The following is a 23,848-nucleotide window of genomic DNA, read 5'->3' on the forward strand; positions in this document are numbered from 1 at the left end:
ATGAACCGATCATATCACGACCAGTTTACATGAACATTTGTCACGCCACTAGCCTTTTGCGATAACATCTAAAGGTAATGGTTTGCGTTGGTTCACGCGCACGCATCATATGATGTTCACGGTTTTAACCATACTATGTGGATGGATACACGCCATACGAAGCAAGCTGGCCACACATCAAACAGCATATGCGACCTTGTTTCTGCTTTATACCCCCGGGGCACGATGACTGACGACCGTGGCCCATGTTTTTGTCCGGCAGCGGTCACTTGATACCATACTTTCTAATGCTTTCTGCCGGAGTATCCTTGGCGGTGGACCGGATAGGTATGGTCAGGAAAGGGTTTTCTTTATATTTGTTTATTTTGGCTTGCTATTTTCTTGTCGCGTCTCGACAAGGAAAGACGATATGACGAAGCCTTGGACAGAAACGGACTATGCGAAAGCGATTTCAGAGAAGAAACCCGCAATGATAAAGGAGCCGATTGCTCTTTTTTTTCTTTCTTTTTGTCTTTTCGACTTTAGAATGCCTTTATTTGCTCCCTTTCAGTCGTCCTCTGCCCACCTTGCCTCACTGTCATATGTCAAGACACCTGGCTTGGCCAAGCTGGTGCTTCTCACCAGGTCTTACTTGCCTTGGCCCTTTCTTTTCCCACGGGCTTGAAAGAGGCATAGTGGCATGATGGTATGGTATGATGGCATGAGGTTGACAACCGAAAGGGGCGCGGAGTTTGAGCCAGCAAAACGAACCACCAAGCAGGCGAGCGAGCGATGCATTGTGGTCTTTTCTATTAAACTCGGAGGAATCGCAGGTTGCATGGAGTAAGCCATTGACTACGTATATGTGGTCTGGGTAGATGGGAATGGACCACCTCGGCGATGGTGCCAGGGCGCTCTTGGGCCCAACGGGTGGATACCAACGGATTACTTCAGGAGGGATAATAAGAGAACGAAGAAGCCTCACCAGCGTTGCCGTTAAAGACAATGGAAATAAAAGCAATCGACTCTATTTAGGTACAAACCGTTAATACCCGTCTACGTAGGTATCCAGCCTTATATAGGTGCCCTAGTTCCTCGGCGTGTAGAAGAAAGAAGTCCAGGTTGGAATATGTACAGTACCGAGAACGGAGACGGTACGCAAACGCCTTGGGAAATGCAGCTAGATAGCTCCAAGTCCAAGTATCATAATGTAGGGGAGATGCCACTAGAACTCCCAGGCTAGGTGGCGAACGAACGGGCTGCAGTAGCTCCTCGTCCACTGAAGATGCAACTTCTCCCTCGTTGCTGGACTTTTGATGGCATGCAGATTTGCTCAAGGGATATGGATAGAAGATATGTGCGTATATACAGAAAAGTAGAAATCAAAAGGGCGGGGCGGTGGCCAAGTCGACGAGCTGAGACGGGTTGAATATGGGCGGCCAAGGTTGGTCGTATCCGTACTGGATCCCGACTGGTATTCAGGTTTGGCGATGGACTGAAGGAGTATGGGTGGCTCGTGATGGAAATGCCAGGTTGCTGTGTTCAAATCCTCCTTTTCGTCCGGCGCTGATGTGCCTTGCAAGGCGAAGCGACCTGTCATCCAACCCGTTTCCCACGGCCGATCATGCATATCCATTGAAACGGCAAAGCCCCATGCTCTCCAATTGAAGCCCTCCCATGGTAGACCAAAACAGATGGCGGAGAAACAAATAAAAAGAGATCATCATCGTTCATCATCATCAATAGTCATCTTCGTCATCATCCTTGTTTCGTTTGCTGTCGGGGCCCTCCTTTCGTATTGGGATCTTGATGCCCTGGGCAGCGAAGCACTTGCTCAGGGGTGTGCTCTCGCACACGCCGGGGAACTTCTTGGCCGAGAAGACGGTGAAGGGCTCGCTGTAGCAGCAGGCCAGGATGGGGGCCTTGGCGGACCGCGTGGTGGAGTTGGGGTTCCCGTTTGCCGGCTTGGACGGAGGCCCGACGTTGACGAACGAGAAGCGAAGGCTGGGTTTTGAGTGTCAGCAGCCTCACGAAGGGGCGGAAAAGGAACCAATTGACGCGATGGGAATGACATACCGGAAAGTGCCTTCGGTGCGAACACTCAAATCTTGCAAGATGAACCAAATCCCAATGTGCTCCTCAACATCGGATAGGCGGAAAGCACTGGCCGCCAGACTTCCGATGAGGTTCCTGGTGTACATGCCCTGCGGGGCTCCCGCTCCTCCGATGGCGTTCCGGGCGTGGAAATGGGCAGAGCCGTACTCCGAGCGAGGGTACTCGGGCATGCCATTGAAGGCATAACCGGCGTTGGGATGGTAGCCGTTCGTCGGAGGTAATTGGTCTTGAGGGGGCCAGTCAGCATGGTGTGAAACGGAGAGGAGGGCAACGTGAGAGAGAGAGCTTTTTGAGATACGTACGAATTGGGTAACCGCCGGGTGACATGGCATAGCCGGGGTTTGCGTACTGGGAGGCCGGGGTGGGGGGATAGCCCATTTGTGCCTGAGGCGGGTAGGAAGAATCGCGATGTGGTGTGTTGGAGGGCAGGATGTGTTGGAACGGGGTGGCGGTTTCGGTAAGGTTCGTGTATGAGCAGGGCGTGGTAGAGGAGATGGTTGGCGCGTTGTTGGTGTGTCGGACGAGGTTGACCTCTCGCTGGCCATCTTCGGACCACAGGTCTACGTTGAGGACGTACATGGAGTGATCGATTTCACTGGATGGAAACGAAAAACGTCAGCACTGAGCGGACATGTACTCCATAAAGTCGAGCCATTCAATCAGGGAGAGCGGTATAGCACGCCGCGGGTGGACATACTTGCAGTCTACCTCCTTGCCGGTGTCTGGGTCGATGATGATGAGTCGGACGCAGGGCGGCGGGGTGATGGGGCGACGGTCTTTGTCGCCAAAACCGCACATTCGTGCGCGCTTGGGCTGCTGGACGACGCTGAGCCTACAAGAAACAAGAGTTCGTTGCGTTAATTCAAAGTCCACGGTACAGGGCGAGCAGGCCGGGGCGGCTAGGACGCACTTGTATGTTCTTCCCACATCATCCTTTCTCGAAATGGGCTCGACGCTCCGGACGGGCTCCGGGGCTAGTTGCTGCTGGGACGGTACGCCGTTGCTGCTGGGACGGTACGCCGTTGCTGGGCATGTCGGGCGGCGCCATCTGGGGCGGCATATGGGGAGGCATCTGAGGAGGTATCTGGGCAGGGTAGGGCATCGGGGGCAGTGTGGGTGGACCGTGGGCAGGGTGGGAAGCATGGTGGGCGGGCGGCGGCGGTTGGTATTGTGGTTGCTGCTGCTGATGCGGATACTGGTGTTGCGGGGGAGGATGAGGGTGGTGGTGGGGAGAATGCTGCGGCGGCGGAGGCTGGGGGAGATGAGCCGACGGATAGTGGTATGTCGGATGCATATTCTGCTGGTGTTGTTCGTAGCTCATGTTAGGCGAGTCGGGCGATAAAGTCGGCGATGGTTGAACAAGTTTTCGGTTTCGGACTCGGGAGGACGGGCGGCGGTGGGTGGTTCGTGATGGAAGCGCACCCTCGAGGGGTCTAATTCGAGTAAGATCTGGGCCGAGAGCTGGCTACAGATTGCTGATGTATAGAGCCCACAGCTACCATGGAGACATGGAAGAAGATGAGAAATCAAAGTCGGGAGCGGGGATGACGCGGATGACCGTGTCGAGATGTTCGCGTTGGAAGCAATACTATAATGCAGAAAGCTTCCAATGTGGGTGTTAAACGGGCTCCAAGTCCAACGTTGAAAGGAATTGCCCTATTCCGGGGAAAGGAGAAAGCGATGGCTTTCACGGAACGCGATCCACGAGCGCAGGGTCGTGGGGAAGCGCGTTGAAATTGAACAAGGCGAAAAAGATGGAATGTTAATTAAGGGGAAGAAGTTGGGGGAGAGGACCGAGTCGACAAGAAGCTTGGTCGCGCAAGAAGCCCAGCAAAGGGTACATGTAAGTATGTAGGTATAACGTATGTAGGTATAGGTACAAAGGTAAAATCCACGGGCATGGGCTACGTTGTGGCGGCGTATCCACCACCTGTACGTTGTAGCGGTGGTGCTGTGCCGTAACCTCCCTGTCGGTGCTGGTTTAGGCCGGATGCCCCACGGACCACCCGAGCTTCCACCAGTAGCATCGCACCCCACTCCTCTATTCCGCCGTCTATCCTTCCACTTTCTCGTCTCGCGTTGGCGCACAGGCCATGGTACCTTGTTCGCCCCAGCAGATGCAACTCTGTACGTAGTGAGTACGTATAAAATATTGGGAATATTTTACTGTCGACGGGAAAATTCCGATATCAGAGGAGGAGGCTGTATGTAGGCAAGCTACTAATTACACTACAATTTACAAAACGTTCGACTATGAAATAAGTACGTTGCACGTTAAGGGTACGGTACCAAAGCACTGGAGTCCGCCAGCCCATTTTGTCTCCACGACTTCCTCTTAGGTTAAAGCTAGATGAACCCTTTTGCCTTAGCGGTAACCAGTTCCGGCGCCCCGGGCTAATTCCGCCTCCTCAAGCCTTACTTCAGTTGACAGTTGACAGCAGCTAATCGCTAATCGGCACCGTTTGGGTGCATGTACTTCGTAAGTACTTCGTGCCTGGGTACTGTACATTGATGTTGCTTCAACGGTTCTAATTTGGCCGTCTCATAAATCACTCTGCCTGCTCGCCTGGGTGATTGCAGAGTCGTATCCCCCACCAGGCAGTAGACCGACTTGGGAAAAGCCTCCTGGGACGTACATAATTGAAGCGCGCATATCTATCCCACTAACAGTACAACGTACTGTCTCTACGATGTATCGAGATATGACGACTCTACTCCTCCTCAACCCTCTGTCTTGGTAAATGCGAGATCTGTACGCACCCTCGTCGTTGCTCCTGGCTTTCATACAATGCCTTGTCGCCAACCCCCAGCTCTGACCCTGAATCTCGGGTCACCATTCTTCAGACGACCTATCCGACATTTCGGGACTGCGTGCAGGGGCGGAGGGTGTTCAAAGGAGAGAAGAAAGTACGAATGCACTTTAAAAAGGGGTATGAGAGAGCACAAAGTGAAACATGACAGACTCGACCTCACTCTGCATCGACAAGTGATGGGACCAGCAGATGCATGCGTGCCATGTCTCAGGGCGGAACGCCGCCGAGGCTTCCGTACGATGTGTGTGTACGAAGTGCGAAGTACGTTGTAAGCTCTGAGCTCACGTCCTCTCAGGGGCACTTGAACTGTTCGACCTCGGTAACTACCAGAGAATATATCGTCCCGACAGTCAGGTTCAACGAAGGCTAAAACCAGCCTCGAAAGCGTTGAAAACTGCAAACTCCTCCCCTCTGCTTTGTTTGGCCGCCAAGGTATCTTTCTCCTTTTCTACCCAACTGACCATTTGCTTTTGAACGTGTCCTCGGCCGAGTCTCCAACTTCTCGGCCTTTCGCAGCCTGCATAACCACACACTCGACATGCTCATGCAGCCAATGGCTTCCTTGTCGCCTGTCTGTACTTACAACGTACCTTTGAAGCACTGGCCGACGGCGCAGTTGAAATGTTGTCTTTCTTTCCGCTCTTCCATTCGTTTAGCAAACTCTCTATTGACAGTGTCGGGCTCGGTGGTATGGAGGACCTTTGTGGCTTTTTACCCTCTGCTCCCTGCAGGCTGGTCTTCGTGTCACTTCTAGGATCTCAGTCTGTTCCCAACACGACATGGTTATAATCCTGCCGGCTCTCCCTGCATTGAACACTACGTAATAAGTGTTTCTTCAGCTGGCGATGGGAGCGAGTAGTAAGCAATTGAGTAATTACTGCGGGTGGTATCCTCCCCCCTTCTTGCCGGGGATTGTCATTTCTATCATTGTCACCGACAACAAAAATACGGGCCAAAGTCTCCCATTCGCTGTACACTACAATGTAGGTACTCCTGTCGTGGGGCTGCTGTGATGTTCATCGAGGTAGAAGTAGTGTACATCCCCACCCCGAGCCAAAAGACTTGCCTTGGTTTCTGGACAAGACTAGATCGAGGCCCCGATCAGGACAACTCCCAATGGTCGCCGTGACAAGAGTTTCGTCTGCTGCAGACTGGGGAAATGAAGCCCATTGGCAGTGTATTGGTAGTGTACGTGATGCGCATTGTGGTTTGATACCGGGAATGAATCCCCGAGACAGTCGTCAGACGCATGTTACACCCACTGTACCTAGGCATGGCTCGCCGTGGCCTTCCTGGGGTCCACTGTCGACGACAATGGAGGACGGTGGGAGAGTTTTGTTCCCGCGCTGTCTAACCAATGCCATTGCTGTCGCGACACGAAGGGAGGGAGAGTGAGCAAGAAAGACGCCGTGACTGCAATTTTAGGGCGGCTCGCCAAGAGGTCCAATCCCCAATATTAAGCTTAAAAGACACCGTCGACGGGGCCGAGACGCCACGCCGTTGAGTGGTGCGATTACGTCGTACCGTCGTGATCGCGCCATGGCAACCGGTGTCAGATGTGGTGAAAATTTCACCCCGCTGCGACGAACTACTTCGTAAAGACGCTGAATAAGCTAAAAGCTAAGAAAGTCGAGCCATTACGGGGAACGGAGCGGAATAACCATTCTCGGCAGATGGCCTTTGACTTTGACTGGCCGGCATTGTTTTCATTACGTTGCTATTGGCAATAGCGTGCCCCTGGCGAAGAAGGAGGGGAGAACGGGATGGGAAGGCGGAACAACGATGTACGAATAATAACCACCCAATTGGGTGGCAGTGAGGTGACGGAATTTCCCCTTGGCAAAGGCGGGGTGAGCGAGGGGCGGCGCCGAAGAACTCGACCTAATTGCTCACCATGGATGGATCCTGGCACGCGACGTGTTGGTCGCCTGACCGGCCGAGTTTGATGGACGTGAGGATGAGCAACAAATATCACCGTTCCCTCATGTATACACCGTAGTTCAATATCATCTCCCTCCCTCCCATCGCCAGTGAACCCATACCATTATCCTCATCTTCGGCTTCTTTTTATACCGTCTCCCCTACGACCCTCACCCCCAGTCCGCTTATACAAACCAACGACGACATCAGTCAGCTCCACGGCCCTCGAAAATACAGCAAGCCGTTCGCGACGCCTGTCTTATCACCCTAGAAAAGAAGGCCACTCAAAGGAAGAAACGAAACACAAACAACACACAACCAACAATGCTCATCTCCCACGGCCGTGGCGGTGCAGGCAACTACGCCGCCTCCCACCAATTCGACCAGACCACCCCAGACGACCTCGAGACCCCCGTCCTCACCTCCCCCGTAGTCACCACCGGCCGAGGCGGCGCGGGTAACATGCTCAAGAATGACAACCCCCGCGAGACCCGCCTGCGCCAGGACGTCGAACCCGTCCCTCGCCGCTCCAGCTCCAAGGTCACCCACTTTGGTCGCGGCGGCGCAGCCAACATCATCCGCCGGGGCTCCGAAGACAGCGCTGCCGCCGTCATCGTCGACGACTCTGACTCGAATCGGTCGTCTACCTCCATCGCTGCTCGTGGCAAGGCTTGGTTACACAGCCTTGGGAAGAAGGGGTAAAGGGGCTGGCTCTCTGTCTCTGTCCTTGACTTCTCTCCCTCGGTCTTTTATTCCGCAATGACATATGATTCGGACAACGCCAACTTTTCATTTACCTGCGATGCAGTTGCGATGCAGGGAGCGAGCCATGTCTTGTGGACACAAAGTTTGCTCCGTACTCGTTCTACCGGCCTTGTCTTTTTGTTCGACCAACTTGTAATTCAACCATTGCGCTGGAGTTAGGAATGCGATGATCTGATCAGACATATGGAGTGGGAATGATTTTGCTGGGTACAAGTTGTTTGGGCGTTGCCGGCTCATCTCCACAGACACCCCAAAAACTGGATGTATTTTGCTGTTTCTTCTTCGGCGTCTCGGGACAAATGGAAACGCGACTGATGGAAGCGTGAAGCCTTTTCATGATCAAGCTGTTGAGAGTGGAGAAAAAATATACGTTGCGTTCATACCATAAAAGAATTGATCCAGACCTTTCCCAACCCGGCCTGCTTTTCATAAATATACGTCCATGCGTTCCATGCGTTTGATATCCCTTTCCTTCCATTTCGTCCAAATCGTTACGAGCTCTTCGTCAGACGGTGAATCTCCGACAGGAAGAACCTCAAGTCTTCCGGGTTAACCTGGGGCGTGATACCTAGACGCAGGCATGTTAGAGACTGGACAACAAAAGCATGAACATATAAAGGCGAGCATAGCATACCGTGTCCCAAATTCGCAATCCATCCCCTCTTGCCTGCCCAGAACCCATCCACCATGGTCTGGACCGCCTCCGTAATGGCCTCCTTGGTGCCGTAGAGCACACCCGGGTCAGCATTGCCCTGGAAGGTGATGTTGCGGTCGCCGCGGATGCGCACGGCCTCGGCCGGGTCCTGGAGCCAGTCGAGCCCGACGACGTCGTAGCCCATGTCGCAGGCGCGGTCGAGCGAGTGCCAGGCACCCTTGGGGAAGACGGTCATGGGCACACGGGGCAGGCCGAGCTCGTCGAGGCGGCGGGGGAGCCCCTCGGCGATTTGGCGGAGGTAAGGCTCGGAGAAGCGCTGGAACTCGCGGGCGCCGAGCTCGCCGGCCCACGAGTCGAACACCATGACGAGCTGGGCGCCGGCGCGGACCTGCAGCGCGAGGTACTCGACGCACACGTCGGCGATGTGGGCCAGCAGGCGGCGCGACTCGTCCGGGTGCCTGTAGATCCAGCGCTTGATCTGGGCGAAGAGCTTGGTGCCGCCGCCCTCGACCATGTAGCAGAGGAGGGTCCAGGGGGCGCCGCAGAAGCCGATGAGCGGGACGCGGCCGGCCAGCTTCTTGCGGGTCAGCGTGATGGCGGCGTAGACGTAGTCGAGCGCGGCGGCGGCGGTGGCCGGGTCGTGCGACAGCACCGAGGCGAACTGCGGGTCGTCCGGGTCGCGGAGCGGCTGGGGGAAGTGCGGGCCCTTCTTGTCGATCATCTCGACCGTCATGCCCAGGGCTTGCGGGATCACGAGGATGTCGCTGAAGATGATGGCGGCGTCCAGGAGACCGTCGAACCGGTCGATGGGCTGCAGCGTCAGAGCCGACGCAATCTCCGGCGACCGGCAGCAGTCGAAAAAGTCGTTCTTGCCCTTGACTTCATGGTACTCGGGGAGGTAACGGCCGGCCTGCCGCATGATCCAGCAAGGTGGCCGCTCAATGGGTTCACCTGTGGACCACCGTATCGTCAGTGGAGGCTTCTTGGAGGGGTAGAGGGAAGCAAGGGAAGAGAATACACACCTCGTGCCGCTCTAAGCAGCAGGTCATTCTTCAAGGGTTCAAATGAGTGCTCCATCTTTGGTATTTTGATCAACATTGGTGTTCTGGGGAAGACAGGAAGGAAGAATTCCCTGGGGGAAAAAAAGAATATTATATCCTAAATCGTTCGGCTGCCCCGCGGCCCATTCCATGACTGTACTTTGTACGATGTATAATAATCATTACCTCATAGGCCGTGCCTCGGGCGCCAGCCACACTAGATGGACCTGTGGCTGATTAACAGTGGCTCAAAGCCTTGTCCACCAACCACCACGACAAAGATGCCAAAGCTCCAATTCAATTCATTCCAATTCAGCCTCAAACTTATCTCTCAACGCACCATCACCTCCACCTCCACCTCCGCCTGTATACTTACCACCTCGCAGTCCCCTAACCAATCGACGATGGTACAGTAACCAACGAAACGGATCTCTCGCCCCTCCCCAGGCCCTCCATGCCTTCCAGACCGACAGCGCGCTGCTGTCGCGCCGCAAGACACCTCCGGGCACCCATAGACAGCATCTGGATCACCGACAGTGTCCTCGCCAATGCCTTTGAACGGTACTGCCACGTATCGAGGCTGTCGCGGCGCAATTCCAGCTCGCTGCCCGGCCCCCTCGAGAACAGGCGCAGGCTCGGTAAAAGACGCATGACCGGTCTCTACTCTGCTGATTTCCCGCCGACCCTGCCTCCCTGGCTCATCGAGTACCCCGTCGACCTGTCTCAGTGGAAATGGATGGCTCCGACGCCGATACCGACGCTGGCCAGCGCTGATACTGCCACACGAGAGGCCGAACACTCGCAGCCGCGGTCCCGGTCGCTGCTCTCCTGGGTGGAAAAATGGTTGCCTGTCGAGACAGAGCACAATGGTGTCCAACACGTGGAATTGAATACGAATCCCCCGGTATCAATACTTCAACCGAAGGAAGACCTTGAACAGAGGCTCCGCCATGCTCGTGATGCTCTCTCCTCGTCGGACGTCCTCGGACCTGAATTTCTGCAGGTTATGGGCGGCATACAACGAGACATTCACCTGGGTCTAATTTCCCTGGATTCTGTCCATGAAGCACTCGTCACTTTCCCAAGGTCTCTACCTCGGTCTGCCACGCAACCGAACGTCGTTGAGCTGGCCAAGAAAAAGTTTCTTTCAGTGGTCATCAACGGACTCGTCCATTCCCGGGTCCAAAATCTCGCCCAGACCGGACCTGAACTAGCCGATCTTTTGCTCAAGAGCGTCTCCGAACTGCCGGCAGACAACGAATCAGTGCAAATGGCCGGACAAGTCTTGGCTGCCACCCCCGAAGAACATCTCGATGCGATGAGCCAAGGCCTGCATGCTCTTCTTCGCACCTGGCTACCTGCTTCGCCCGAGTGCTACGCCCAGGCCGCAGATGTCCTCGCAGACGGGCTGGGAAGACTATCTCCCGCCGTACACGGCGAATTGCTGCACTCTCTCGAGACCGTTGCGCACGAGGGCGGGCCCGATAAGACCAGACGTCTCCGGTGGCTGGACATGCTGGCCCGAATGCCTCTGGTGAACGAATCCTTCTTCCTAGAAGCTTGTGTTCGGTCGGGCTGCTTCCACGGCGAACCTTTGTCGACGGCCGAATGCGGTCTTGTCGAGCTCCTCATTCGCCAATGGCAGAGTCGGGGTTACTTCCCCGGCGCTCGAAAAGTTCGGACGGCCTGGAGACGCGATACCCTCGAAGACGCCGAACTCAGCTTTGCCTCGCTCGCATGGAACGTCAGTCTACGAGAACCATGCGCCCAAGACAACCGCAGCAACAACAGCCTAGGTCTCCTCACCAGCTTCTTCAAGGTCCTCCATCGTCTGGACCTCTCCGACAGATTCGTACTGTCGTTCCAGAAATTCTGCACCCGGCACCCCACGCTCCAAGAAGAACGGGTATTCAAGCTCATAGCCATCGCGAGCCGTGACCACCGCGTGGCAACCGTCATGTACGGCCTGATGAAACAGCACCGCCACGCCACCCCCAACCAAGAAGCGACCCAACGACGACGACAAGGTCGCTTCTCCACCTGGGACTGGAAAGCCTGGACGCCCTATGTCAAGGCCATGATCCTCGACGAGGGCATCCCGCCCAGCACCGTCTGGGAAGTCGTCCACAGTCGCGGCCCCAAGGACCTAGCCGGGTCCCCGACGTCGCAGCTCCGTCTGGCCGCCAAGCGCAGACTGGTCGCCGACATGGCCGTGTGGTTCTCGCAGGCCCGCCACCTGTCGGACCGCGCAGCCCTGCGACACGTGTCACGCTGCAACGCGTGGCTGGGCGCCAATGGCGGCGAGCTGTCCCCGCAGGGCCTGCTGGCCGTCGTGAGGGCCGCCACGCGCGACGTCAAGAGGGGCGAGCTGGGCCGCAAGGCGCGCATGAACTGGGTTTTGGACTTGGTGCGGGATCACCTGGGTCCTGAGCAGGCGCGGAAGACGGGCAAGGTCTTGGAGCAGTGGAGGAGGAGTAATGCCCAGATACCGAGGTAAGGTGGACGGGTGATGTTGGGTCTCATGAGACGTACATGAAGATGAATTTGTATAGATGTACAGTAATTATCACGAAGGGCAGTTGAATGTGATCCATCTGGTCCACCTTCGCGGCATTCAGCAAAAGCAGAGGAGCAGTCATTGAATGGTAGCAGCAAAAGCAGTCATCATTCATTCATACGGGATTTCTAGTCGAAAACCAACGACTTGCTCCCTCTAATGGTGAACCGACAACAAACACCTCAAATTAATGCAAAGCAAATCCAAAAAACGCCCAAGTAGCGCAGCAACAGTAACGTAAAGCATAAGCATCAAATACACGGGTAGATGGCCACTGCAAATAAAGTCAAAGATGAAGAAAAGAAAACAAACGCGTAAACAAAAGAAAGGATATCATATCGTGCCCCTTGCTCTCCTAAACCAACCCAGCATTGACCTCTTTTCCATTATATATTCCCCAGCAATGTTCTCCTTTTCATTACCATCCTCAGTACTTTTTCCCTCCTACACCCCGTGGTATGTATCCTCGGTGCGCATGCTGATATCACTCCTCGTGGTGGTCGAGAGACCGCGAATGGAAGCGCCGCCGGCGTCGCTCGTAGGGGTGAGCAACCGGCCGGCGCCCAGCCCAGACGAGGCGGTGCCGGGGATAAAGTTGTTGTTGGGCGGCCTGCTGCTGCGGCGCCTGACATTGTCGTGGGCGCGGGCGACGAGGACATGGGCGGGCGAGACGACAATCTCGTCGTCGCCGTCGCCGGCATCGTCCCCCTTCTTGACGACGAGGGGGAAGAGGACGACGCGGACCACGGCGGCCTGGGCCTCGAGCTCCTCGTCGGAGACCGACGGGTCGCCGCTGCGCTCGCTCATGAGCGACGCGTTGAAGGTCACCGTCTCGGCCAGCTCGCCCTCGGCGTCGTAGCTGGGCTGCAGCGGCGGGAGCATCATGTACTCGGCGCGCTGGGTGCGCATCTCGATGGCGAGGTCGACGGCCTCGCGCATGACGCGGCGGAGCTGCGACTGGATCTGCAGTTCGAGGTTGGACGGCGGCGGCAGCACCTTGGAGAGCGTCTGGAAGATGGCCTGGACGACCGCCTCGGTGTCGAGCTCGCGCTGCTCCCGGAAGGTCGTGCGCTTGGAGAGGAGCGTGAGGGTGACGGCGCGCCACTGGCGGACGGCCCTGGGGGGACCAATCTCGGTCAGGAGCTTCTCGAGCGACTTGAGCTTCTGCCGCTGCTCGCGGTCCATGCCGAAGAGGTAGCGCGTGAAGATGAACTCCCAAATCATGTTCATGGTCATGGACATGAAGATGTCGCGACGCCGCACGCGGTCGGCGAGGTACGTGTCGACGTCGGTACCGTCGAGCACGGCGTTGTCGAGGCGGTCAATGACTTTTTCGTCGCTGAGCTCCGACGTGAGGCGGCAGGCGCGCATGTCGGAGAACTTGGAGAAGCGCAGGACCCACTGCTGGACGTGGGAGCAGAGCTGCTGGCACCGGTGGTCGAAGTAGTCGACGTCGTGGATGGAGAGGAAGTCCGAGTCGGGCGGCTTGGCCGCGAGGATCTGCTGCTGCATTTGTCGGATCTGGTCCTTGGTGGCGTCGAGCTCGGCGCGCAGCCGGTCAATCTCGGCGTCCTTGCGGGCCAGGGCTTCGTCTCGCTCACGCGTCAGCTCGTCATGGCGCGTCTCGAGGACGCGATAGCGATCGCCATGCTGGGCTGCGAGCTGGGCGTTGGCGCTGTTGAGGCCATCGTTCACCTCGGTGAGACGGACGACTTCTTTCTGGAGGAAGTCGACCTTATGTTTGAGCCGGTCAATCTCGGCATCGCGATCGGCGAGCATGGTGGCGGCGCGTTGATTGAACGAGACATCGGCCTGGGAGTTTGCATTTGCTTCTATCAGGGCGCGATTCTCGGCCGCCAGCTGTTCGAGGCGCGCTTCGAGTTCGAGTACCTGCATGCTCTGACGACGGCGCATGCTGTGAGGACGCGTCGGGGACCGCGGCGAGCCTATCCGGCCCTCGCCATAGCCATCCTGCAGGAAGAAGACAAGTCAGCGATACTTCTTTGTCATTGTGATCACAGAAATAATACAATGAAGTAATTGATGAAGAGGGAATGCCAACGATGATCATGACGATGAATGAGATGGAAAAAAAGAGTCGAGAGGCTGGGAAAGCAAATCAAACGTACATAGACATCGGCCATGCCCTTGGCGCGGACACGGCCTTCATTTGCCACAGGAGTGTTCCTGCTGGTGGCGGGACCGTCGGCGACCTTGTCCTTATCTTGTTGTTTGTCTTGTTGCTTGTCGGGTTGGTGGTGGCCTTGGTGGTGGTCTTGCGAAAGCGTTGATGGGGCTGGAGACGTTGGAACCTGACTGCGTTGGCTCAGCGATCTCAGGTCCCCGCTGACCCGCCTATCCACGCGCCTCAGTGGGGGTGTGGCTGATGTGTGGCTTACGATGCCTGAGGCAGGACTTTCGGGCCGACCCGCCACCGACGCCCCTGTGGCTTGGTGTATGTGTACGGACCGACGTGGCTCGGGTGTCCTGTGGCGCGTGAGGCTGGTGTTGGAGGCCGAGCGCCTCAGTGTATGCGCAGGCGAGGGCGACGACGGCGAGGGTATCCTGTTGTCGTCAAATCTCGGTGACTGGAGGCGTGTTACTTGGTCCGACACGCTCCTGCGCCCGGCGTTCGGGGACGATGCTGTCACTTTGACTGCTGCACCCAAGTCTCCGTAGTTGCGCCGCCGCCTTTCTGGTTCGGGCGTCCGCCGCGACACCTTCTGTGGCTCTGGTGTCGCCTCCTGTGGACTGGGCTCTGGCAGCACCGGCGTCCTGGACAGCGGGTTGTCGCGGAGGTCGTGTCTTGATTGTGGTGACCGCCGTAGCTTCCTGTTGCCGCTCCCAGTAGCCGATTCGTCGCGCACGAACAGACTGCGCTGTGGAGTGGTTGGCGCTGCTCTGGCTTCGCGCAGATGTCTGTCCCGGTTGTTCTTGTCGTGATCCTCCACCGAGTTATTAGTGAAAGGATGCGGCGAGTCGTCGACGGACCCGCTGTCTCGGTTCGCCTGAGGCGTCTGTGGTGCCAACGCCTGGAGGCTGCGTGGTTGTGGCTGTGTTTGTGGTTGTGCTGCATCTTCCACTTCCTCGAGACTCTCTTCTTGCACAGGAGGCAGACCTCGAGACACCGACCGCGTGATTTCTGGGACGACATCGAAGGCTGGTGTGAAGGTGCCTCCTGTTGTAAAAGTCCCTCCCATAGGGACATCCTCCGACAGGTCCCTGCGTCGTTCTGCCTCGAACCCGCGGTCGACTGCCTCGTCGATATCCATCGTCTCGATACTCTCCCTCACCGGCTCCTCCACCGTCGCCTGGCTTCCTTCCCCCTTCTTGTCTGCCCATACCGTGCTTGTGATCATGCCCGCTTGCTCGTCTTGTGATGGTCGACGTCCAAGCACCGGGCTCTCCGCAGCCACCTCCTTACCCTCCGCTGCTTTGCTGATCTCCTCCACCCGTATCGCCTTGCCCACCACGTCTTGCTCCGCAACATGGTCGTCTTGCTTTGTGGAAGCTTGGGCTTCTTTGTCTTCTCCTTGGGCTTCTCCTCTTTCAACCGAAATCTCACCATCTTCATCCTGCTTTGCCAAAAACCGACCTTCTCCTTCCTTGTTGGCCGCCTCGCCATGTTTCTTGTCCGCACCCTCCGAGACAACAGGACCGTCGAACACCCCCTCATCCCCTCCAACCTCCTTGTCCTCATGCTTTGCCGCAGTAGCCGCTGCCACGCCCGCTGCGATGGCCTCCTTTGCGTCGAGGCTTCCAGGTTCCTCTCGTTCCTCGATGTTGATGATTTCTTCCGGAGGTTCCATCGACTCTGCTGCCGGCTGTCCACGCTCCGTGGGTCCTGTGGAGATGTCCTCTTGACTGAGCACTTGTGGGAGTTGCGAGTCGCCCCCTTCGCCGAGAATGCCCGCCCCATCATCACCGGTCTCGATCTTGTCTTCCGAAGCAATGTCAACGGAGATGTCCTTGGCAAGGGCGACATCTTCCTGCGCGGCATCGGTTTCGAGTGAGGACACATCCACAGGAGTGGGCTCAGTCGTTCCCTCGGCTTCCACGTGAGCTGCCGCCAAGTCTTCTTGCACAGCAGGGGTGGTTTCGCTGGTCCGTGGCGCATCAGAGACTTCGGGAATGGCTTGATCGGATTCCCCCGATGCAATCGGATGAGTTGTCTCCAGGACGGGCTCAGAAAACGGAGCTTGAGGTAGACTTGCCGGTTCATCAGAAGGCAGAACCGTCTCTGAAGTGAGGAGAGACTCCGCCGCGGGAGCTTCATTGGACCCTGACGGGATACTGGCCATGATCGCCGACTGATCAATTTCGAGTGGCCGAGGTGGTTCTGCTGGCTGGTCGGGAGATACGTCCCCGAGTGGAAGGTCGTCGCTGGCGGGCGCTCCCGCAGGCTCGATGGTAATCGCTTCCGAGACCGAGATCTCAAGAGGAGCATCATCACCGACAGGTTCTTTGGCAGGTTCCTCAGGCTCAGGAGGAGCAACCTCGTTGTCGCCAGAGGGTTCCTCTACCTGCAAGACGGGTGCGTCCAGAGTTGTTTCGGGAGGGGTACCATGGCCGACAAAGTCTTCGGCAGGCGCTCTGGGCTCTTGGGGAAGAGATTTTTCGTGAACAGGCAGTTCCTCTGTTTCCTGCACAGCGGGTGCATCGGCAGTCGAATCCTCCACGGGGGTGCTGGGGACCTCCTCTTGGCTTGGCGCTTCTTGTGCAGTGCTTTCATACTGTGGTTCTTCGACTTTAACAACGTCGTCCAAGGATTGGGCCTGTTGGCAGGCGGAGGGATCCTCCTCTTGACCGGGCTGAGACTCACTACCACGTTTTTTCTTCTTGCCCTTCTTGGACTTTTTGGCTGCAGGGACATTGGTGGTTTCCTCGGCATGCTGCTCTGTAAAACTTTGGCCAACTTCCTTTGTGGGCTGCTGAGAATCGCCCACAGATTCGGGGGCAAGTTCGTCTGTATGTTCCGGGGCAGGCTCAAGACAAGGCTTCTCCTCCATTGCTGTCGCGACAGGCTCAGTGTTGTCCAAGGGCTGTTGAGCAGAGGAAGAGCTTTCATCTTGACCCGGCTGAGGCACGTCGTCGACCACCGCCTGGCCACCCTTCTTCTTCTTTTTCTTCTTGGACTTCTTGGATGTCGGGACTTCTGTTGTCTCTTGGGCGGGCTCCGACATAGACTCCTGAGTATCCTGTGGAGCAGGACCCTGAGCGTCTTGACTGACTTCCGTTGAGGCAGCCTTGTTGGCGAGCGATTCGGTTGTCTCTGCCAGTGGGTCTTCTGATGGAGTCGCGACGTCGCCAAGCTGTCCCGGGATGTTGACATGGCCTCCTGCGCCCTCAGACGGAACAGGAGCGCTGGGTTCGGCAACTTCGTCCTCAAGAAGAGGCTGGATGGGTTCGCGCACGTCGACAACGGGCTCGACTTTGGACTGCTGTAAGTGACCGGGAGGTTCGCTCGGTACATCATCGGATGCTTCCAGGACGGCGGTAACAGGTTCAGTGGACGGCAAATCAATCAAGTCAGGAGAGGCGGGTTCAACTTCCTGTTCTTCTTTGGCAACGGCGCTGCCATCCACCTGAGCTTCTGCCTCGGGCAGTCCTTCAACGTTAACCCCTTGTCGTTTCTTCTTTTTCTTCTTGTCCTTCTTGCTCTGCTTGGCGATGGGCTCGGGTGCGTCGTTCTCGGAGGTGGCGAGTTTTTCTTCGATGGTGGCGGTTGACTGCTCGTCAAGAGGGACAACGGGCTGCTCGTCAAGGGGGACAACGGGCTGCTCGTCAAGGGGGACAACAGGCTCATCAAGAGGGACAGCGGGCTGCTCGTCAAGGGGTACGACGGGATGCTGTTCCTGTTCCGCAGACGCATCTGCGGTTTCGCGAACTGCCCCTTCTTCGGCAGCAATAGGAGGAGCATCGGCAGGAGCTTCGTCGCCAGGTGGCCTTGTCAGCGGGGTGTCTTCCTGTGTAGCCGAGGGCTCGAGTTCTGCAACGACTGCGGCCTTTCCCTTCTTTTTCTTCTTCTTGCCCTTCTTCGACGTTGCCGGCTCGGCCGATTCGTCAGCTGGAGCAGAGGACGGCTCAGGAAGACTTGGCTCGGGGGCAAGGGAAGCAGGCTCTTGTTCAACGAGAGTTACGGCAGGTGTCTCAGCAGGGGTGCCGACGTCGGCTGTCTCCAAAGGAGGTTCTTGACTCTCATGTTGGACTTCCGTTTGACCAGCTCGGTCTTCCAGAGATTCGGATGGCTGTTGCTCCTCGGTTGCCTGTGGCTGAACGTCATCGACTTGCTCCTGGGGAACGGGAACGCTTCGCTCTGGCTCAGCAGTGACGTCAAGCTCCGATGTGCCGCTCTCCTGGGGAAGTCCCTGAGCTTGAGGGGACTCTTGGGTGGGCTGGACGGAGACATCTTGGTCATTGCCGATGGGGCCGTCTTCGTCTTTGGCTTCTTGGCTGGAGGCCTCGACCGCTGCAGAGGGGACCGATTCGGATTCGGTGTCTTGCTGGACCTTCGACTTCCGCTTCTTCTTGTCTTTCTTCGACTTTTTCGTCACGACTGTCTCATCTGGTAGGTCTTCAGTCGTGGTCGGTTCCTTGCCAGCCGTAGGAATTGGAGTGGGAGTATCTTCTAGGGCGGGAGTGACTTCGGGGGAAGGAGTGTCCTCGGGAGCAGGAGTGTCTTCGGGAGCAGGAGTGTCTTCGGGAGCAGGAGTGTCTTCGGGAGCAGGAGTGTCTTCGGGAGCAGGAGTGTCTTCGGCGGCAGGAACGTCGTCCAGGACTGGGGTGTCTTCCGGGGCTGGGGTGTCTTGCGGAGCTGGAGTGTCTTCCGTAGCTGGAGTGTCTTCCGGAGCTGGAGTGTCTTCCGGAGCTGGAGTGTCTTCCGGCGCGGGCGTCTCGTCTGAAACGGGAACGTCGCTTGACGAGGGCGGCAAAACAGTTGGCTCCTGTTGGTCTTGGCTTGAGATCTCCAGTGTCGGTTCCGCTTCCGCCACAGGTATGGTGGTAGTGGGTGACGCCGGGATGTCGCCGACAGTCTCCTCCGGCTTGCCCTTCTTCTTCTTTTTCTTGTCCTTTTTGGATTTCTTCGGGGCAGACACCTCCTCAGGCGGCTCATCCGCAGCAGCTTCTTGTGCCGTGGGTTCTGGCGCAGATTCAGAAGGCAAGCTTTCTTCCACGGGGATCTCGCTGCTACCCTGTTCGGCAGGAACAGCCACATCGTCGGGGGAGCTCGGAGAAGGCGTAATTTCAGACGGTTCCTCGGGAAGAGGGGCTTCGGATGACGTCTCGGAGAGGAGCTGTCCCTTCTTCTTCTTCTTCTCCTTCTTGGACTTCTTGCTGGAGACAGTGGACTCCTCTTCTGGCGCGGCTACATTTTGTTCAGGCTCGTCAGCGCCAGGATCAGTGGTTGAGGGTTCTTGGGCCGCTGTAACAGCCGCTTGCTCATCCATACCTGTCATGCTCGTCTCGATGGCACCAAGTGCCTGCGGTTCAGGGGCGACGTCTTGACTGGGCGTCTCGTCAGGAACATCACCTTCCACGGGCTCGGTCACGGTTGCATCCGCTGGCACAACTGAGTCGTCTTGAACTTGTGGGGAATCCGGAACACTCAAGTCGACCGCTGGTTCAGAATCTGGTGCTTGTTCAGGCATGGGCTCTGGTTCTTCGACATCCATCGACTTGCCCTTCTTCTTTTTCTTCTTCGACTTCTTCGACTCCTTGGCAACAGGCGGGACCTCCTCCTCCATAGTGCTGGATTGCTGAGGTTCGGTTGCGGCGTCCTGGTCCCGAGCATCCGGAACAGGCTGGCTTTCTGATGGTTGAGGGTGTTCGGAAGGAGGCACGGCTTCTGAGGGCAAATCGGTCTGCTTGGACAGCTCATCTTCGGGGCCGGGCGCCTGTTCACCGGAGATGTTGTCCTGAGCAGAAAGGGAGTCCTCGACCTGGATCTGCGGTTCGGTCAAGCCTCGAGAAGCGTCGATTGAACGAATGTCCTCCGTAGACGGCCCGCTCGGCTCCACTTCGGGCGCCATGGAAGAAGCCAGCGCTGCGGCAAGTAGATCCTTCTTCTTCTTCTTCTTGTCCTTCTTGCTCAGGCCGGCAACAGAAGAAGGCTCTTCCACGGGAGGTTCGGAAGCTGCCTGGTCTACTTCACGGGGAGTGCTCGGCTCCTCCGCGGATTCTTCGCGGACAGTGGCCTCTGCATTGTCACTTGGGCCCTCGGGAAGTTCGGTCGCAGGAGGTGTGTCACTGGGCTCTTCGACGCTGGCTCCTTTCTTCTTCTTCTTCTTGTCTTTCTTGGACTTCTTGGTGATCGACGAAGGTTCCTCATCTGGAGCCTGCGCGACAACTTCCTCCATGGGTTCACCTTGGGGCTGCGGTGATTCTTCTTCCTGAGTCTTGTCTCCCGGCAGGCCAGGGGCATCGGCGACAGGTGACACCGGGACTGAGGGGTGGACGAGTTGGGTCTCATCTGTGGCCGGAACGGGTTCGCTTTCCTGGACAAGTTGCTCCTGACCTGTTTCGTCGGCTGGAGATGTACCCTCGCTGGGTGATTGAGCGGGTTCTTCAACGGCGGCAGAAGCTTCGGGCTGGGCCTCAGTCGGCAGACCTCCCTGTGGAGTGCTGTCCAAATCCTCCAAGGCGGCATCTTGCTTCTTCTTCTTTTTGCTCTTCTTTCCCTTCTTGGCAGGAGCTTCCACTGCAGGCTCCGTTTCAACCAAACCCGCTGGCTCGGTCTCAGTTTGCGGATCAGAAGTCGGCTCTGCCTGGGGTGCAGGGGCAGAAGGAGTTTCGTCAGGCTGGGGAGCAGGAAGAACTTCGTCAGGCTGGGCGGCAGGAACAGCTTCGTCAGGCTGGGGAGCAGGGAGAGTTTCATCAGGCTGAGGGTCGGTGGCAAGCTGGTCAGCTGGTTCAGACTCAGGAGCATCGACGCTGGAAGTTGGATCAGCGGGAGTGGACTCGGGAGCCTCGACGCTGCTTCCTTCTTCCGGTTCATTGAGGAGGGCAGCCTGCTTCTTTTTCTTCTTCTTGTCCTTTTTGCTCTTCTTGCCGGTGGGAATGGCACTCGATTCGTCCTCAGCAGCCTTGGTCATGACAGTAGGCTCCTGGTCAAGTGAGCTCACGGGCGGCTCCGACTTTGGTTCTTGTTCGTCCCCAGGTTTCTGTTCGGCGAGCTCAGTGTCAACGGCCAGGTCGGCACTCACTCCGGCAGGTTCAATGACACTAACCTCAGGCTCAGCAGCGGCGCTTGGGTCAGCGCTCACTCCAGTCTCGTCGACAGTGACAGACTCAACGATGTCGCTCGGCTCAACGACACTGGCGGCAGGCTCGTCACTTGTGCTTGGCTCGAAGCCAGCAGCAGGCTCGTCAGACTGTGGCGGTTGTTCTTCGACTTGGGTGGACTCCACTGGTACTGGTTCTTCGGTGACCTGACTGGGCTCGGGTTCATCCAGATCAAAGGCAACGGATCCCTTCTTTTTCTTTTTCTTCTTGCTCTTCTTACCGGTGTCCTTGGTGGCCAGCTCATCCTCACCACCTTGTGTCGCCACGGCAGATTCGGGCTGATCAGAAGAAACGGGCGTAGGCAATGCATCGTCGCCGACTGGCTCTGGTTCTGACTGAGGCTGGGCGGATGAGTCGGGAGCGGCATCTTCTGAACTGACTTGTGGCCGCTGATCCGCGTCGGTCGAGTCTTCCACGGGTGTCTCAGATGGCAGGACATCGACCTCTGACGGCACGTTCTGCTGCTGCTTCTTCTTCTTCTTGTCCTTCTTGCTCTTCTTTTTGGACGTGGTTGTCTCTTGGAATTCGCTGTCGACGCGGACAGGCTCCGAGACAGCCATGGCAGCTTCGTCGTTGGCAGCACCATGAGCTTCAGCACCAATTGCCTGATCTGACTGCACGTCAAGACTGCGGTCCTGGGACTCCTCGGGTGTTGTACCCTCCGTTGCCAAGCCCGGACCGGGGAGCTCTTGTGGGGCCCCAACCTCCTCCAGCGCCGAATCGGTGAGAATCGGATCCACTGACGCTGCATCCACGATTTGCGTGTCCCCAAGTGATTTGTCGGTGCTGCGATGCAGGTCGCTCTCGCCCCCGGTCGGCAGTGTATCATCCGGGGGGGGACCATCGTTAGCCAGGTGGGCCTCGCTCACATTTTCCGCCAAAATTTCAGTCGTTGTGGGTTCGTCGTGAGCCTCACCGCTTGGGATTTGCTCCGATGGTGCCTGCAACCCCGTCTCTTCACCGCCACTGCTGGTGGCTGGCTCCCCTTCGGAAGTGGCTTCCGCAAGGATCGGTTCGGACGGCTGTTTCCGCTCTTCTGAGGAAACTTCCTCGCCTGGTGTTGACGAGACGTCTTCAACATCACGCGTGTCTTGCAGTGACTTGAATTGCTCAGCGTCGTGTTCCTCGGCAGTTTCCAAAGAGACATCCCGAGTTGCTTCATTAGATACGATGTCGGTATTTTCCTGGACCCCTTCTGTAGAAGAAGTAGGTTGAGAGTCGGCAGGAGAATGGGCTTCACCGTCAATCTCGAAGGCAACAGACTTCCGGTTCTTCTTCTTCTTCCCCTTCTCAGTAGGCGTGAGCTCTGTGTCTTCTTCTGGCGTCCTGTGCATGTCCTCTCCTGGTTCTTCCGATGGGCGTAGATTTTCTTGCTTCGGTTCCGTAGATGCGTCGACGGCGCCCGAGTCTTGTGGAGAGGATGGATCTCCCGAACCTTGACCAATGTCCTGCGTTTCTTGGTCCTGGGCTGCCAGCTTCTTCTTGTTTTTCTTCTTCTGCTTTTTGCTTGCCTTGGTAGCAATTGAAGACGAGGTATCGTCAATTGGCGTTTCCTCTTGCACGGATGGTTCAGCATCAGCCTGTGCCACTGGCAGGGCAGACTCGCTCTCCAGCTGGCTGGCTGGTTGGCTTTCGCTATGCTCGGGGGGAACATCTGCCGAAGTCTGGTCGCCAGAGGGCGCGTCTGTCGAGGTAGACTGCTTAGGTTCGGTCTCCGACTCGGCCGCAGGTACAAGCTCGGGTGCAATCTCCGGCTCAGGGATGGGCTCAGGCGTAGGTTCAGTCGTGGGTTCAGGCGTAGTCGTACGTTCAGAGACAAGCTCTGTGGTTGGCCCGGGCGCGGAATCAAGGGCTGACGCTTTTGCTCCCTTCTTCTTCTTTTTCTTGCTCTTCTTGGATGGAGGATCCGAAGCTTGATCGCCAGTGGTTGTCTCTGGGGAGGTGCTTGCTTCGGGCGCAGTCTCGGATGTAGGCTCAACTTCAAGGGCCGAGACAGCTTCAGTCTCAGGCTCGGGCACAAATTCAGGCGGCGTAGTCTCGTGAACCGCTTGAGATACAGACTCAGAGGAAGGCTGGAGTGCAGGCTCAGACGGCGGCTCAGTTGCAGACTCAGGGGTAGACTCAGAGGGAGGCTCAACGGGAGGCTCGGAGGGAAGCTCAGAGGAAGGCTCAGCGGGAGCCTCAGAAGGAAGCTCAGAGGCAGGCTCAGAGGGAGGCTCAGCGGGAGGCTCGGAGGGAAGCTCAGAGGGAAGCTCAGAGGGAGGCTCAGCGGGAGGCTCAGCGGGAGGCTCAGCGGGAGCCTCAGAAGGAAGCTCAGAGGGAGGTTCAGAGGGAGGCTCAGCGGGAGGCTCGGAGGGAAGCTCAGGGGAAGGTTCAGCGGGAGCCTCAGAGGGAAGCTCAGCTGCAAGATGGGGCGCGGGCTCAAACGACGGATCAGCTGCAGACTCAGGCGTGGGTTCAGACGGAGACTCAGTTGCAGGCTCCTGTTCGGACCCCTTCTTGCCCTTCTTCTTCTTTTTGCTCTTCTTCGATGGCAGAGCCCTAGCCATGTCTTCCGAGGGCTCATCTGCCGGAGCGGTCGCTTCGGCCCCAACGGCCGATTCCGACACAGGCACCGACGCAGACTCGAGGACAGGTTCAAGTGCAGGCTCCGGACCAGATTCGGCTGCAGGCTCAGGTTCAGGTTCAAGCGTGGACTCGGGTGCCGGCTCGGGAGCATCTC

The 23,848-nt window shown here is 57.2% G+C and overlaps 6 protein-coding genes across 6 annotated transcripts; 2 read left to right on the forward strand and 4 right to left on the reverse strand.

Annotated features, from left to right (window-relative positions):
- Positions 1 to 14: 14 nt before the first annotated feature.
- Positions 15 to 1,658, reverse strand: ACRALDRAFT_210551 (uncharacterized protein; the record flags this gene model as incomplete). Its single annotated transcript, XM_071023248.1, has 9 exons — positions 15 to 68; positions 135 to 166; positions 225 to 307; positions 397 to 435; positions 566 to 616; positions 657 to 959; positions 1,120 to 1,289; positions 1,349 to 1,572; positions 1,622 to 1,658. 9 exons carry the CDS (start codon positions 1,656 to 1,658, stop codon positions 15 to 17), a joined length of 993 nt encoding a protein of 330 aa, XP_070875287.1.
- Positions 1,659 to 1,718: 60 nt separating this feature from the next.
- Positions 1,719 to 2,892, reverse strand: ACRALDRAFT_2103684 (uncharacterized protein; the record flags this gene model as incomplete). The annotated part of the gene is made up of 4 exons (XM_071023152.1): positions 1,719 to 1,983; positions 2,056 to 2,320; positions 2,397 to 2,689; positions 2,792 to 2,892. 4 exons carry the CDS (start codon positions 2,890 to 2,892, stop codon positions 1,719 to 1,721), a joined length of 924 nt encoding a protein of 307 aa, XP_070875288.1.
- Positions 2,893 to 7,151: 4,259 nt separating this feature from the next.
- ACRALDRAFT_1070648 (uncharacterized protein) lies at positions 7,152 to 7,529 on the forward strand (the record flags this gene model as incomplete). Its single annotated transcript, XM_071017791.1, has 1 exon — positions 7,152 to 7,529. One exon carries the CDS (start codon positions 7,152 to 7,154, stop codon positions 7,527 to 7,529), a length of 378 nt encoding a protein of 125 aa, XP_070875289.1.
- A 554-nt stretch (positions 7,530 to 8,083) lies between these two features.
- On the reverse strand, positions 8,084 to 9,324 carry ACRALDRAFT_1056938 (uncharacterized protein; the record flags this gene model as incomplete). Its single annotated transcript, XM_071015899.1, has 3 exons — positions 8,084 to 8,160; positions 8,227 to 9,198; positions 9,270 to 9,324. 3 exons carry the CDS (start codon positions 9,322 to 9,324, stop codon positions 8,084 to 8,086), a joined length of 1,104 nt encoding a protein of 367 aa, XP_070875290.1.
- Positions 9,325 to 9,437: 113 nt separating this feature from the next.
- Positions 9,438 to 12,140, forward strand: ACRALDRAFT_210546 (uncharacterized protein; the record flags this gene model as incomplete). Its single annotated transcript, XM_071023245.1, has 8 exons — positions 9,438 to 9,516; positions 9,569 to 9,653; positions 9,701 to 9,769; positions 9,807 to 11,761; positions 11,814 to 11,833; positions 11,937 to 12,006; positions 12,043 to 12,076; positions 12,131 to 12,140. The coding sequence occupies 8 exons, from the start codon at positions 9,438 to 9,440 to the stop codon at positions 12,138 to 12,140; spliced, it is 2,322 nt and encodes a 773-aa protein (XP_070875291.1).
- Positions 12,141 to 12,328: 188 nt separating this feature from the next.
- ACRALDRAFT_2059440 (uncharacterized protein) lies at positions 12,329 to 22,370 on the reverse strand (the record flags this gene model as incomplete). Its single annotated transcript, XM_071021882.1, has 5 exons — positions 21,072 to 22,370; positions 19,295 to 21,005; positions 13,974 to 19,210; positions 12,502 to 13,815; positions 12,329 to 12,469 (listed from the first exon to the last, which is right to left on the reverse strand). Exons 1-5 carry the CDS (start codon positions 21,684 to 21,686, stop codon positions 12,329 to 12,331), a joined length of 9,018 nt encoding a protein of 3,005 aa, XP_070875292.1. The 5' UTR covers positions 21,687 to 22,370.
- Positions 22,371 to 23,848: the final 1,478 nt, after the last annotated feature.

The sequence above is a fragment of the Sodiomyces alcalophilus genome (assembly GCF_042370955.1).
Source record: "Sodiomyces alcalophilus JCM 7366 unplaced genomic scaffold ACRALscaffold_4, whole genome shotgun sequence".
Taxonomy (NCBI): domain Eukaryota; kingdom Fungi; phylum Ascomycota; class Sordariomycetes; order Glomerellales; family Plectosphaerellaceae; genus Sodiomyces; species Sodiomyces alcalophilus.